This window comes from Enhydra lutris, unplaced genomic scaffold (genome assembly GCF_002288905.1).
Source record: "Enhydra lutris kenyoni isolate GAN:26980312 unplaced genomic scaffold, ASM228890v2 scaffoldscaffold1, whole genome shotgun sequence".
Lineage (NCBI taxonomy): Eukaryota > Metazoa > Chordata > Mammalia > Carnivora > Mustelidae > Enhydra > Enhydra lutris.
The window spans coordinates 77,327,556-77,344,628 of NW_019154085.1; the positions used below are offsets into that span (position 1 = coordinate 77,327,556).

General features: G+C 35.8%; 1 protein-coding gene across 3 annotated transcripts in view; it reads right to left on the reverse strand.

Moving 5' to 3' along the window:
• The window catches only part of LOC111160390 (ceramide kinase like), a 116,381-nt gene that overhangs the window by 72,875 nt on the left and 26,433 nt on the right, over positions 1–17,073 (reverse strand). For all 3 annotated transcript variants that reach the window (XM_022523673.1, XM_022523603.1, XM_022523520.1), the window contains exon 2: positions 264–503. In XM_022523673.1, the coding sequence (XP_022379381.1) occupies positions 264–503 (240 nt within the window). The remainder of the gene's footprint in view (positions 1–263; positions 504–17,073) is intronic.

The window sequence follows — 17,073 nt, forward strand, 5'->3', positions numbered from 1 at the left end:
CAACATACCAAAATCAATGTAATACACCACATCAACAGAATGAAGGGGGAAAAAAACCATGATCATTACAATTGATATAGAAAAAGTAGATAACAAAATTCAATTTTCATGATAAAAACCTGAGTGTTTTAACTAGGAAAAAAAACAAACTATCTTCACATAATCAAGGACTGCTGTACTCACAAATACAGTATCAGGTTCAGATTAATAACCTATAGCAAGTAAACTAGACTCATTAAAAATTCCCCATGAGGAGTACTTACCTGCCAAAATTTTCTTGAATTGTTTAAACCATACATCACAGTGGTCTTCACTTAAATTAATAAGATCAAGTGTAGACTCTTTTAGTTTATTTTGTTCCTTTTTCAAGCAAATGAAGAGTGTGATACCTAGTAAAGTACCATTTCCCTGCTGCTTAGCAGAATAACGTCTTTTCAGTTTGACAGAGAATATGTCCTTGACTTCAATAAATTCTTCTTTACATTGATCATATTTGGAGTCACCTGAAAAAAAAAATTCCAATCAAAACCATTGTATCCATATCTTCTATGTATGAATAACAAGAAGAGAAAATCCACAAAATCTTTATCATGTCTAATTTTACTGATCATGTTTTATGTCAATCCCTATGTGAGCTGGGGAGGGAAAAGAAGAAAAATTGGGTCTATTTTCCCAAGAATAAAAAAAGGGAAAAACGGCATTGAGTCCCTGTTACACAAGGCCCAGCCCACTCAAAACCTGAAGATATTCAATAGAAGAATTTCAAGAACTTAAAGCAACACTTCAATAATAGAAAATTAGCATTATGCAAGAGACTCCTTGGCCCTCATAAGGACAGGAAAAATAATGGGAAAAAGAGAATTCACTAACAGAAGTGAGTTTATAAGAATTACAAAAGGCAAAGTGTAAGCAAAAGGATAAACACATTCCAGGTAAAGTAAAACATGTAAAAAGGAAGCAGAGTAAAATTCCTGTATGAAACACTGTGAATCCCTGCCAGTCTAGAAAGATCGACCCACCTGAATATTACCACAGTCAGACTGTATTTTAGAGTGCCATGAAATTTTACTGGCTATATTTAATCACAGGTCAGAAAACATGTTTTGTAGCAAAAGACCATTTTAACAGACTCTCAAAGAAGGAGTGTTTTATACTTTCAAAGAATACTTCTAAAATTTCCACCCTGGCCAACACAGAATCACTTTCTGCCTGAAGTAACTAAAAGGGTGTGCAGGATACCCGAAACATGGAAGTAGTCCAGGCCAGTGGTCCCTGAGAGAGGGCAAACACAGGAGCCACAGGACTGCCCCAGGCTACTGCCTGGAGACCGTTGCCAGGCCTCCATGTAAGTTGAGAGCCCTTGGTGGAGTGTGGTTGTCTTCATGGGTGAAGCAGGAATGAAGAGACCAGGAAAGCCACAATGACTAAGTTCACTAAGTCAGTCACTGGAGAGGAGAAAGTTGTAGGAAAGTGAATTCTGCAGAGGTCCTCCTTGAATCTTCAGCTGAGTATATATGACATATGTGAGAAGCCACGGAGAGAGAACTACCCTAAGGATTAGAGAAAACAACGCTCAAAGATCACACGGGCACTCCCATCTGCCTAAGCGGAAGAATATGGAAATTTGTGAGCCACTGAGGAGAGGACTTGGGAGAGTATGGCCTCCTTAGTGAGCTAACTAAAGGTCGCTCTGATTCCGCCTAACAAAGTTTAAAAGAAAACCTCAGAGGATTAAATTGTTTCTGAGTAACTTAACTACATCCTAGAATAAAGCTCAAGATGATTTATAGGCATATAAAAATAACCACCAACTTTACACAGCAAAATCCACAATCTCTTTCATTTGATCAAAGATCACTCAATCAAAAAAGCAGGGGCGCCTTGGTGGCTCAGTGGGTTAAAGCCTCTGCCTTTGGCTCAGGTCATGATCTCAGGGTCCTGGGATCCAGCCCCACATGGAGCTCTCTGCTCAGTGGGAATCTGCTTCACCCTCTCCTCTATCCCCTCACCCCCCAACCCCCAGCTCATGCTCGCTCGCTCTCTCTCTCTCTCAAATAAATAAAATAATTTTTTAAAAAATCCCACTGCACGCATGGGGCGTCTGCATGGCTCAGTCAGTTCAGCATCCGGCTGTTTGAGCTCAGGTCATGATCTCATGGGTCATGAGACTGAGCCCCACGTCAGGTTCTGCGCTCAGCAGGGAGTCTGCTTGCTGATTCTCTCCCTCTGCCCCCTCCCACTTGCACTTGCACCTGCGCTCAAATATATCTTAAAAAAAAAAAAAAAAAAATCACAGTGCATTTAAGAAAGCAGGAAAAAAAATGACCCAGAGGAAAAAAGTCAATAGAAGCAGCAGCAGAGATAACAGCAGCACCCAGCAGCCGCACAAGGCCCTCCCTCAGCTTCCTTCATCCTTCACAGACTCCACTGGCATTGTCCAGTGGAGCAAGGACTTTCAGGTGCTTTGGGAAGTTGCTTCCCTGTATTCTGAGTGCGTCTCTCCCAACCATTCTGCAAATTACATCCGATTGTTCATAAAGCACACAAAGCATGGAAAAAGAAACAAGCCCTTTTCTCAGTATTTATGGTGGTGGGATAAGATGAACCCTAAGTCAATTTGTTGGGCCTATCATTTTCTTAGAAAGTTCAGGCTTCAAGTCTGTGTTGGGTAACTTCTACTGTCAGCCAGAGATATACGGCCAGGGTCTCTACAACATCTGGGAAGGACAAGGAGATCTTACATCTTCCCACTACCTTCAAGGATGAAAGGAAGCAGGCTTGTCAAAGGTGCTCCTTCCAGGCTAATCTCATAATATTGATTATGACATTGTCTCTTACGCAAATTTAATTTTTTTATATAGAATAACATACAATAAGTAAGTGCTCCAAGGAAGGATGAAAGGAAACCAAGAACCACTGAGGAAAAGAAAAAAAAAAAAAAATGGAAAGGATGAAATAAAGTCCTCTTTTCACTAGAAGACCTATATTATAATTTGAATTGTTTACCCTGTATTTTACTTTGGCAATAAACAATTCAAGGACTATTCTAATTTAAAGCTTCTTGCAAATTGAAAATTTAAAGATACTACGCCAACAACCAACATCAAACTTAATAGTAAATACCAGAAGAATTTCTGGAACCAGTATAGGAATACTTATTATCACTCTTATTATTCCCAATAATTCTGGACATCTGGTCAATACTATATGAAAGAAGTTGGTGGTGAAAGGGGCAGAAGGGGGCTAAAATCATAACTTTTACAGATGATATCACAGTATGTTTCCAAAATCCACAAGAATCCATTTTAAATCACTAGATCTAATAAGAATACCCAGTAAGGAAGCTGGTTACAAATATTTCAATACCCAGGAAGAAGGCAGAATGGGGATAAAGAGATAGATCCCTTGCCAATTAACATATTATACCTAGGAATAAATTCAGCAAAATGATTCTGGACTTGCTATTCCAAATGCTATTCCAAACATACTGAGAAACAAAGAACAGAATAAATGAAGAGCTATCAAGTTTTGAGATTACATTTTTTTCCATGCATATTCTCATTATTAAGTAACGACTTATAATGCTATAAGTGGCATTCCAGTCAAAATCTCCATGGTATTTTCTTTGATGTAAGGGGCAAGGAAACCAATCAAATGATTTGCAAATCTTCTTGGAATAAACGTATTATATCAATGAAGAAATGTTTTAAATGTACAGTAATGGGGGGAGTATATGCCTCATCAGATATTGATATTTTGTAAAGCTGTAATAATTAAAACATCTAGGAATAGATAAAAGAATGATTGTTCAAAGAAACTTGTATACATTTAAAAAGTCACTAATGTGATAATGGTGGCATCTAAGCTCAGTGGGAAATATTCAGTAAAAAGTGATTTAGAATGGGTTAATTTTTTGAAAAGGAAAAAAATAGAACCCTATTTCATAATATGGACCAGTTTTTCTAGATTAGAAAAAACTTTATATAACCATAAATTAGTAAAGCCCTAAGAGTGACAGTAAAGGCAGACATACAGAGACTGAGATACTTAACATAAAAATTATTCAATGCAGACCTGAAACTAATATAACAGTATCTTAATTATACTTCAATAAAGAAAGAAAAAAATTATTCCATCACCTATAGAGACCTAAAGAACCATACATAGATGTCACAAGCAGAAGCCAACCAGGCGGAAATATCTGCAACATACGACAGGTAAATAATCTATTTAATCAAGAAACAAAACACTTCAGTGGCAAAGTATATAAAAGACCCAAGCAGGCATTTCACAAAAGAAGAAATGCAAATTGACCAATAGACATATGAGAAAGTTCAACCTAATTAGTAATCAAAGAAATGCAAATTAAAACAACAAGATACCAGTTTTTGCCTTTTAGATTGGCACAAGATCAAAAATCCTGCTTCACAATGGTGCTGGTAAAAGCAACCAATCCCAGAGCTGGTGGGCATGCAAAAATGGTAACTGCTGGAGAACAAGTTGGAAATATGTATCAAAAGATTTCAAAACGTTAATTGCAGCAGTGTTTATAATAGCAGAAATATTTAAAGCAATGTTCCTGTTCTTCAATAGGAGAATAGTTGGACCATAGTTTTGTACAGCTCATAAATGAGCAAGTTAGAACTCTAGAGACATTCGCCGCAAGAGGTATGAAGAAAGAGAATTAAAAAAGCAAAGTACAAAGTAATCAGAGGAATTTAATCTCACGTTCATTAAGAAGGAAAAACAAACTCCAGTAGAGAACACACAACAATTTGTCCTATTAAAGACAAATATGAGGAAGTAGGAGATTAATTTTTTCCTGTAAACCTCCATAACTTCCCTCTCCATAATCAGCATTACTTTTATAATTTTTAAAAATGTAGAAAAGGGGGCGCCTGGGTGGCTCAGTGGGTTAAAGCCTCTGCCTTCGGCTCAGGTCATGATCTCAGAGTCCTGGGATCAAGCCCCACATGGGGATCTCTGCTCAGCAGGGAGCCTGCTTCCCCCTCTCTCTCTGCCTGCCTCTCTGCCTACTTGTAATCTCTGTCTGTCAAATAAATAAATAAAAAATCTAAAAAAAAAAAAAATGTAGAAAAGGAAAAATGCTTTAACATGCACCTATTTTTGGTCCAGCAATTTACTTTCAGAAAACTACCCTAAGGGAATAAATAATACGCACAATTTAGCTAAAAGAATGCCTCCCCAAGCATTGAGTGAAACTTAGAAACAAACTGAGTAACAGAATTTTGGTTCTGTAAAATCTATTCATATAATAAAATGCTATTCATCCATTAAAATGTAGAAATCGGACTAGAAAAGTATCTAAAATAGCAGAGCACATTGCCATTACTGTTTTGTATATATTTACTGAATACATCATGTATGTGTAATATATGAAAATATATGAAAACTTGAAATAGATTGTGATTTAGTTTGCGTATATGAATTTCTGATTTTTCTACAATGAGAATACTTCCGTTATCAATTGAAGAAGATGATTTCCTTTGCTCATCCTTAAATAGTTCCTTAATGTTACTTGTTTTTTTTTTTTTTAATTCCATTCCCTAAAAAGGGTAGCTAACATTTACTGAGCATGTGCTATATGCCACATATTGCCCTATAGGCCGACATAAATGCCTTCTTCAAGTAAACACATTATCATCTGACCCTCTAGATCTGTTTTTTAAATCCAGGCGAACCTAAAACACTAGGCAAACCATCACGGCGTCTCTACCAGCAAGACAAGGAATGTATCCATTAACAGAGTAGTAAGAGATCAGACTGAGGGGGCTTTCAGAGAAACAGGAAGAGGGACTGCAGCGACCAGGAGGGCAGAGTGAACATTCTGAGAACCTTTGTAATGCTGATGCTTAGTTCCTGCTCTCCTTACTCAGGCTTCTCATCTCTTTCTCTGCTTTCCTCCAGATTCAAACTCAGGGTTTTTACTTGCTGAAGTGAAGAGAAGAGACTAAAAGAAAGACCTACAGGTTCAAGGAAAACTGCTTCCCTTTAATTTGGAAGGAAAAGAAGGGCAATTGATCCGTGAATAAAACATTTACCAGGGCGTCTAGGTGACTCAATGACCTCTGCTTTCGGCTGGGGTCAAGATCTCAGGGTCCTGGGATCGAGCCCCACATTGGGCTCTCTGCTCAGTGAGGAGCCTGCTTCCCCCTTCCCCTCTGCCTGCCTCTCTACTTGTGATCTCTGTCAAATTAATTAATTAAAACAACAACAAAATCTAACAAATTTCTTAACAATAGACGAATGTTCCTTACCCTTATTTTCCTCAGCAGCTATACCAATCTCTCAGGTACCAGTTTCCTACGTAGAATTTCTGGTTATTTCTGCAATGCTAATCATTTACATAAGTAAATCTGCCCAATTTTCTAAAATGGAATTCATTTAATTCTGAATATAGCTGTTTCCTAACACTTGAAGATGTGTCTAGTATTACTGCTTTACAGAAAACTGTGTTTTCATTCTGAATATGGTCTTTGGGAATAAAACTTGTTAGAATTCTGTGAAATTGAATTTAAACTTTTTATTTAAAGGCTTGGAACTGCCTAACTATTGTTTAATCAGACTAATCAGATACTAGATTAGGTGGTGCTTTTCTAGGTCTTTGTTTTTGAAGTTCTTAAGATACGAGCAGCAGCGGACCAGCTGGCTCTGTGGGGCAGCAGAACACTGGTTTCCCAGACTTGAAAGAGAGCGAAGGCCAAAGGTTCCTCAGGTTTCTAGGTGGAAAGCCCTGAGGCTAACCCCCCAGTGAAGGCTGAAGGTTCTGGAGATCATCTGATAGGATAAACTGAAAAATCCAAGGTCATTGTGTCTCCCTGATCCCCACTCAAAAACACTTACTCTTTGGGACACACTTGGAATACACAAACATTTATGAGAAACAAGATTAAAGGGGGGAAAAAAAAACCACTCAGAGAGAAGACTACTGTTATAGGTCTATAAAACTGACCACTTCTCTATACCCTTTTGTAGTAATACCTTAACAATGACTCTGACTCATTTTATTCTCCCTATCAACCAGAAAAATACTGCTTTTTATATATATTTATAAATTTATAAATGCTAAACAAAAAATGTGGTCCTATATCTCTGCTTAAATTTTCATCCACAGAACTGCTTGGATCCGCATGCCACCTACCTCTGTTATAATACAACCAATTTCCACCACAAATAAAAGCAAATGTTTTCTGGATGCAAAAGCCACATTTCCATGTACAACCGAACACAGGCAGACAGCATGTTACAAGATGAGTTAACAAAAACAAACAAACAAACAAAAAAAACCTTTGGGGCATGTATTTTAAATGCAAATTTAATTTTACCTTAATGTTAAGAGATCTCTTTATTGGTGAAAAATGTGGAATAAAACTTCATCCATAAAATAATATCTGATAATAGTAGATAAAAATACGGAAATCCTCTGTATACTTTTTTTCAGGTTATGAAAACGTAAACCTTACAGATGACATATAATTTTTCTTTGTGGCGTGTGGTTTATTATTTGAAATCTATTGGTTCATTAGTATCATATTGGTTATAGCTAGTTGTTTCAGAACATTAACTGTCCTCTCACATTACTTACAGAGATACTGGGGACCATCTGTTCTTGCAAGGGATTTAAGTATATGTCTATTGGATATCATGCTATTTATTTAATTCAGCACCCACTTCCTATTGTTGTATTTTCTTGGGGGGAAAAGTCAATTTAATTACAGGGAATAAAGATAACCTCTCCTAGCAGGTTACCCGTCACCATGAGAGCAAGGCAGGACCTGCTCGGAGTAGGTTACAGTGGTTAACAAGAAGAGTAAAACCAACAACACTTAAGAATATTTAACAAAGATTTAACAAAAATAGAACAGTGAATGGCACGTTTAAAAATATTACTGTAAGCCTAGGGCTTGTCTAAATCAATCTTGGCACATCTGTCTGATGCAGACCGTAAACAGGATTAGAGCTGGATTTATCTGCTTGGCGCTAATTGTGCTCACAGTTTCTGCACATGTCCACTCTTTAAAATACTGCCTGAAAAACAGGTCTGCCTGATAGATGGCTCCCACAACATAGTGTATACACACGCTTATGCTATATTAGATGGTTAAGCAATGTGATGCCTAACAATTTTTTTTTTTTGGCTCTTCAGAATTACTTATCTAATCCCCTAATTAAAAATACAAAATTCTGTTTGAATACACCACATACTGAGATAAATCTGTGAAGCAGGGGACCAATAAATTTGAATACACTTTAATTGTAAGAAGAAAACACAATTTAATTGTTAATAATCAGGTTAAACCAGGGTTTAAACAAATAGGGCTGTTCCTGTAGTTTACTACAAAACCTTCACAATGCATTACTATCTTCAAGAATCATGACATAACATTTGTTAACAGAGAACATACACATATCAAGAGTGACAAGAAATAGCACTCTAAATAGCAAAAAAAAAAAAAAAAAAAAATACAGGAAATTTTAAACTTATCATTTACAGGGAGAAATAGATAAACTGCCAATCCAATATCCAAAAGTCACATTTTTATCACACCAAATAAAAAATTAATACTCAATTTCTATCTATAGTTTTTTTCTACTTAGTTCTTTTTATCACCTGTAAACAGCTTAGATACTTTTAAGAATTTAAGCACCTGGAGATAGTTAGGTAATTTTTCAATAAGTCCAAAATGAACTAGTCAGTCAAAAATATATAAGTATTACTCTTTGATTTACAAATCTGAAATACACACGACATATAATTCCTTATTCAAAACAACATTTAATGCCTAGGATACAAAGTAATGTTAGAAGTTTTAAATTACTTGGTCTATTTAATCTATCATGAACACCACATAAAACTGATACTTTAAAAAAAATTGAAAATTTAGCTTAATTTCTAGTCATAGACAATTTTCTGTTCTAAAGATTTTCCTTCATATGTAACTTATTCATGTTCTAAGTATCTTGGCAAGCTTGTAGAAATCAGTTTTCCCCTAAATCTCTTTACTACTATATCATTACTAAAAAGGTAGATCTGTACTTTTATTTTATACAGATAAATAATTCATCAGGAGAAACTGGCAAATTAGGTCAATCATTTCAATATTTAAACCAAAACACTCATCAGCAATTCTCAGTGTCGAGTCTCAGGGATTCTACAGGATCAAAATGATTTTTATCATACTACTAAACATGCTAGTTGCCTTTCTCTTTTTTCTTTTCTTTTTCTTTTTTTTTTTTTAGATTTATTTATTTGACAGAGAGAAAGAGCACAAACAGGGGAAGCAGCACAGAGAGGGAGAAGCAGGTTCCCCACAAAGCAGAGAGCCTAACGTGGGGTTTGACCCCAGGATCCCGTGATCATGACCTGAGGGGAAAACAGATGCTTAACCTACTGAGCCACCCAGACAACCTGCTAGTTGTCTTTTTCACCATGTTGGCATTTGCACTGAAGGCGCAAGTGCAAAAGTGTTAAAAACCTCTGGTGTCAGCATGAATCAAGGCAGTGACACTTTTACCAGTAATTCTTGCATTCTTCACCAAACCTCAAACTCTCAGTTTAAAAATAAAAAGGTCCATTTCACTTAACTGTCCTTGATGAATAGAAGTGCTAATTAAAAAAAAAAAAAAAAAAAAATCTCTACCCTGGGAGGCACCTGGGTGGCTCAGTGGGTTAAGCCCTGACTGTGGATTTCAGCTCAGGGTCATGAGTTCCAGCCCAGAGTGGGGAAACGCTGCCTGAGAGTCTTTCCCTTTCCCTCTGCCCTTCCACCCCCGGCACCCACGCACGTAGGCACTTGCTGTCTCAAATCTTTAAAAAAATAAAAGTAAATAAAAATCTCTACCCTGGACTGTATTTCTTTTTAAGTTACATGAAATGTAATTTTAATATACATGCTTTATACATACAGCATGTCCGTTACAAACGAAAGTGAGGATTCTCTCCAGGAAAAGCACTTACACCATTTGAGCTGCTGTCGAACTAGCTGGTTTTGTGGAACACTATTTTTACTTCATAGATCGACTGGCAGACTATGGTATTCAGACATGAGTATTTGGTGAACATTTTCTGGGAAAAGAGCAAAGTGAGACAATCACTCAAGAAAAGCAACTAAAAATGTTGTCAATGAAAAAATTCAAGCTTTAGAGCAAAAATTAAAACTTTACAAAACTTGTTTCTATGACAATGAGCTTGACAGCTTCCCAATACTTCAAGAATTTTCTCATGAGACTGGTGGTCATATTAATATATCTGATATTTATTAAATATTGGGTAATATAATGTGTCAACATCTGGAAACTCTATTTAACTTAGTATAGATACCTAACTTTCCATATAACCAGTGCAGGATGTTATAAAAGCATGCATGAGTAAAAGACTCATTCAAAGTGCAAACCAGACCAATAAATTTTCAAAGAGACTACAAAGATTCATTAGAATGTTTCCAGATTCAACATTGTCACTAATCTTAATAAACTGGCACTTAAGTTTTGATGTAGTTTCAAAGAAGTATATCTGCAATTATCTGAAAACATTAAAATACTTTCCTTCTTCCAAATACACATATATGTGAAAATGGATTTTCCTTATACACTTTAACCAAAACAACATATTCACAACAGATTGAATATAAACACAATCCTGAAAATTCAGCTGTCTTAAATTAAGCATCCTATTAAAGGCAGCTAAGTTTTCTATTAAAGACATTTGAAAAAAATCTAAGATAATTAAGTGGCATTGTTTTTTAAATTTTTTTATTTTAGAAAATATTCTTAATAAAAATATTTTATGTTAAAATGCAATGGATTTATTTCTGTTTATTTAATAAGTACTTTAAATGTCTAATTCCTAGTAAGTAACAATTAGTATGATTTACAGAAACAAAAGCTCTTTGTGGTTTTCAATAATTTCAGACGGTAAAGTGGTCCTGAGACTGAAACCCTCAAGAACCCCTCATCTGTAGTGTGGTGAGCATAGGTTAACCTTAAGAAAATGTAGCCTAAAGATGGCATGATTCATGCCCTCATCTTTAATCATTTTGAATCAAATATCTAAAATACAAGATTATTTTTAGACACTGCTATGAGTCCCTATTACATCTGAAACCTAGCAAAATAAAAGTACATTTCAAAATTTCATATCCTATATTTCATATTCACTGATCACATTCTATAGCAGGCCTTATCATGCAATGTGATTGGGTTCTGTCATTTTCACTTCTGCAGGAGCAACAATGTGCTCTTTTCATTGGGACAATTATTCCTCAACTTTATGATCTACTTAGATATTTGCCTCTATATTTTACATATCCACTTCCATCATGATTCCCTAAGAAAAACATTGATAAACAGCACCAATATAAAATAGGGTCTTGATTCATCTTAATCTCTTACTCTAGTTGTTTGGGGGCATTACCTGTTCAGGTATGTATATCAGTTCGTGTGATACACAGTTCATATACATCACACCAGATGGCCTTTGTGCAGATACCCCTTGAACCTCAGAAGTATGGTAATTCGTCTTCCTTTTTCTATTCTCAGAAAATCACTTCAACAGTATCTTAATTGTCCTCCTAGTTGTCTCTAATCTCTGTATCCTAGCACCTAGCTCTATGCTTCAGACACAGGCTTGGTTTCCAACTAAAGTTTGCCATTGACTGTCTTTACCATCAGTCAGATAATATCCCAATCATACTATACACACTTCAACCTCTGAACCTTTGCTCCTTCATTTTTCAGCAAATGGAAGGTCCTCTTGACTCTATTCTTTTCAAACATTAACCATCTATCACAGCACATTAACAAAATCCTTCATTTCCCAGCCGCTCTGAGATCCTATGGCCCATACACAGACAAGATTCAGTCACATATCAGAAGTTCCTCACCTACCACAGTATGAAGGCACAAAGGACTTTCAAAGCCTCTTAAGAACTTAAGTTATATATTTCTTCCATACTAACTAAACAATGGTTCAAAAATACTAATGGGAGAGGGGCTAGATAAAGAGGAAAATGTAATAGTTTAGGCTAAGCCCCAAAATTTACTATTTTACCATATTTGAGCACCTACTATACTCCAGGCACTTTTGTGTACACATTAAAGACCCTCTGGAAAACAGTATGGAGGTTCCCCAAAGTTTAAAATAGAGCTACCCTCTGACCCAGCAATTATGCTACTAGGTATTTATCCAAAGGATACATAGTGATTAGAAGGGGCACCTGCACCCCAATGTTTATAGATGCAATGTCCACAACAGCCAAACTGTGGAAAGAGCCCAGATGTCTATTGGCAGATGAATGGATAAAGAAGAAATGGTATATATACACAATGGAATATTATTCAGCCAGCAAAAATGAAACCTTAACATTTTCAACTACGTGAATGGAACTAGAGGGTATAATGCTAAGTGAAATAAGTCAGAGAAAGACAAGTATCTATGATCTCATTGATATGTGGAATTTAAGAAACAAAACACATGAACATAGGGGAAGGGAAGGAAAAATAAAATAAAATGAAAACATAGGGAGGCAAACCATAAGAGATTCTTTACTATAGGAAATAAACTGAGGGTTGCTGGAGGTGGAGTCGGTGGGGGGATGGGGTAATTGGGTGGTGGGCAATAAGGAGGGCACTTGAAGTAATGAGCACTGGGTGTTGTATGCAACTCATGAATCACTAAATTCTACTCTGAAACTGATAATACAGTATGTTAATTAAGTTGACATCAAATAAATTTTTTAAATGCTAATATGAACTTGACAATCTCCATGGACAACTGTTTCTACAAGAACAAAGGTAAAGGAATTTTTCATCTTTCATCACCTGGAACTTGCTGGGCTTTAGGAACAGAACTATATATATCTGAGCCAGAGTGATGGCCTCCGTTGCCAGTATCTAAAAAAGCCTGGATCTGGACTTTCAGCTTGTAAAGGCCCTTATACTTCAACTCCTGGACACCTTTTTCTTCTGAGGACCTCAAAGATTTTTTTTCAATCTTTGTTTTCATCTCTGCCATTACTATCAATCAACACATTATTGTGCAGTTCAAATCCCACACTACTTCACAGTAGTCACAATGAAGCTATCTCACAGCCCTCCAGATAATCTGATGGGTTTGTTACTGACAGACACTGAGAGGCTCACTTTTATTACCACTCCCATTCAGGTTTACCCTAAAGATGGTCATTATTCGCTCCCAAGATAACAAAAAAATAGAGTAATTACTCAAAGTCCAGGGTAACTGAACTTATTAGCACGTGCAGCTCTGTGTTGCTGGAAGGGAATAGGGCCATTACGTGAGAGACTCAGCAGTAATTTTTACTCGATGAAGAGACCAGTCCTAGTACCAGAAAGGAAGAAGTTCATCTGGGGAGCCAAGACACCTCAGGAACAGAACGCCACAGTCCTGACCATCCGGAAATGGACGAGAAGAGATTCACATGATCGGCCTGCAGGACACCTGAACTTACAGTCTATCTTCCTGATGCCAGAAAAATGGCCCTCCTGCAGGCAAGGAATCACTGCATGTGTGGGAGGAAGGGAGGATAAACAGAGATTGCCAGAAACTGCATATACTAACCGTACAAAAGCAAACTTAAATACACATATTTACGATAGCCAAGATATGGACACAATCTAAATGTCCATGGATGGATAAATATAAAGAAAATGTGATACACATACATCGTGAAATATTGTTCAGCCATAAAAATAAAAAATCTTGGCTTTTGTGACAATATAGATGGAACTCAAGGACACTGTGCTAAGAAGGGAAACATCAAAAACAGACAAATACCACATGATCCCACTTATATGTGGAATTAAAAAAAAAAAAAAAAAAACAAATAAAAAATTGAGCTCATAGATACAAGGAACAGATTGATAATTACCAGAGGTGAGGGGTGGGCAAAATGGGGGAAGGGGGTCAAATGGTATAAATTCCAGTTATAAAATAAATAAGTCACGGAGATATAAGGTAGAGTGTGGTGACTAGGAATACTATACTGCATATTTGAAAGTTGCCGAAAGTAGACCTTAAAAATTCTCGTAACAGAAAAAATGTGTAACGATGTATGGTGATGGACGTTAACTGAACTTAATGTAGTGATGTCAGAATACATACAAATGTCTAATCATTGTGTTCTACACCTGAAATTTCTATGTTCTATGTCAATTATATGTCAATAAAAAAAATACACATAATTTGAGATTTTCTAAAAAATATCCATAAGCCTTTATTCATTTGATGAGGATCTGTAAGCCCTAGATTTAGTGGAGACAAAGGAAAAGTGTTACACAATTTTAATATAGCCTATCATGGTTTTATTAAAAAATCCAATTAACTTTCAAGACAAAGTTCATGTTTATTTTTAATATGCTAGGCACATGGGGGATATGGCCTTTATTTCATTTCCACCATTAACAGCAAATAGTTGACAAACATGTTTGGTTTCTGTTTTGCTTTTGACATTCAAAAACTTTGGCTAAGTCAATCCAGCAAGAATTGATTTACTAAGAAAAAAAAATTCAATGAAATTACCTATAAAATGTAGTCAGATTTCCTCATTTATTTTCAGTTGGATGTAAGCAAAATGTAAAGAACAAATTTAAGTCTTAGTAAACACACACACAAACACTATAAATTATACTAGTCAGTTGATACCATCTAATCTATTCACACAAAATACGATCCTCTACCTGAAACTTGAAGTAAAAAAATTTTTTAAACATTTTGGAGTAGAAGTTAGAATTTTTTTTTCTGAAAAATTTTATAGTGATTCAAAGAGTCCAGTATGCAAATAAGCTCCATGTTTGACCTCGGTGTTCTATATGTATGGTATTTAATGCAAATGTGTTCCCAATTACAGAGATTTCAAATAGTTTCTCCTCCATGCATTTCATCGTGCTAGGTTTTCTACCAGGTAGCTAGTACTACAATAAAAAGGCAAAATTAGAGGTAAAAGAAATGGTTACCTGAGAGTGTAAAAAATTTAGAGAAAACTTAAATATTCTAGATCAAGCATGTTATATACTTAGCTACACGATAGAATGTGTAATCAAAGCAAAATAGCTTATGGGATTACAGCAAGCCATCTCCTCTGCACTGTTCTACTACTGTCAGATTTTTTTTAGAAAGATAAATTTGATACCAATACGATGTGACACAACTGCATCAAACCTTAATTTCACTCACAGTAAGAAGTCACAGGATTAAATAACACTGTGCAGTCTTTTAGAAAAGTTTATTGCTTCCAGATGGATTCAAGTTTCCTTTCAGCCCTGATTACATCTAATATGCACAGGGTGCCAACATTATAAAGGGCAGAGTCAAAAATATCATTTATATAGATAGTAAGGGGCGGGGTGAAGGAACGTTGGCTCCCAAAGAGGTTGTGCTAGTCCGAGCCTGACTGTTTTAAGAAATAACAAACATTTAGTAAAAAACACCATCCTATGTAAATGTCTTAAATAACGGCTGTCCCATAGAAAAACACAAATCTACAACAAAGTATCCATAAAATGACTCCTAGCTCAAGCTGCATGTTCTCTGCCCCCATGTTGGGTTGTGCCATGTGTCACACCGCATGAGGCTTGCTACCAAGATGTCCACCTGTGCCTCTGTGGCAGAAATGGCATCCATGTTTATTTCATTTAATAGCACTGTTGAATATAAACCATTGTGATCAGATAAAAACCTTCAAAAATATGGACTACCTAAAGGCATGTTTGCTAAGTTTAAGTCTGCAAGTAAATTGCTGCTTGTACTTAAAACAACATTTTCTTATGCTACTTGAGTATCACTACCATAATAAATAAAATCCTCTCCATAAAACCCGAAGAAAGCTCTCCCCATAATGTGAAATAAAAAATAAAATCACATCTGCTCTATCTAGTCTGGGAGAGAAAAGCAATAAAAATTCATAATTGAAGAATGATTTCAGTCTGTAGATCAGGGGCCAACTTTTTAAAATACAGTACAACTCCAATCACATTTCCATTTTCTCATCTTCTTAAATTCAATTTTTCCAATGTTCTGAAAAAGTCATACAAATTACAAATTTGATTGAATATAAATGTTAAACAATTTATTATGTATCCTTCAAAAACAGATTAGCAATTTAAATAAAATTATGGTCTCAAAGCACAAAAGAAGAGAAAAATGATTCCTTTCTAAAAGTATATAAAATCTTTCCTGCTGGATTACCACTGGGAAAAGTGGTACTCCAATAATTCTACTCATACCTGTCTCCTGTGGATATCTAACCAAAACTAAGACAAATAACACTCTGGCACTTTATTACATTTTCTTTAAAGAGAAATAAGTCCCTTTATGTAAGGCATATAATGGATATTAAAATTTCAGGTGGTTTTAATAAGCATTATTTACTTCTATTTTTAATTTTACAAGTGATACTTAAAATGGATATAAATACTAAATTTGTTCATTTTAATTAGATCAAAATAGTGGCAATGTCCTCGATCAGTTACTTGAAATGCTCAAAGACACAGAGTGATCAGAAAAGGATTGAGTTATACCAAAAAGGGATTTCAAGTTACATGCCAAATCAATAACAGATCACTGAAACAGGTTCCAATCAATTAGGCTACCCAGCACTAAGGTAGATAATGGGTTTTGTGTCCACAGATGACTCATCCATTAAGAATTTCACTTACTTGTGGAGCATAAGGAATAACATGGAGGATGTTAGGAGAAGGAAAGGAAAAGTGAATTGGGGGAAATTGGAGGGGGAGATGAGCCATGAGAGACTGTGGACTCTGAGAAACAAACCGAGGATTGTGGATGGGAGGAGAGTGGGGGGGTGGGTGAGCCTGGTGGTGGGTATTAAGGATGACAGAAGTTGCATGGAGCACTGGGTGTGGTGCATAAACAACGAATCTTGGAACATTGAACAAATAAAATAAAATTTTAAAAATAAATAAATAAAATGTTTGGTAGAATAAAAAATTTCTGATACTCTGAATATTAATGTTTGAACTATCAAATAGTATTTTGTTTTCGACAATGGTTATTCTTAAACTGATCACACACTCACC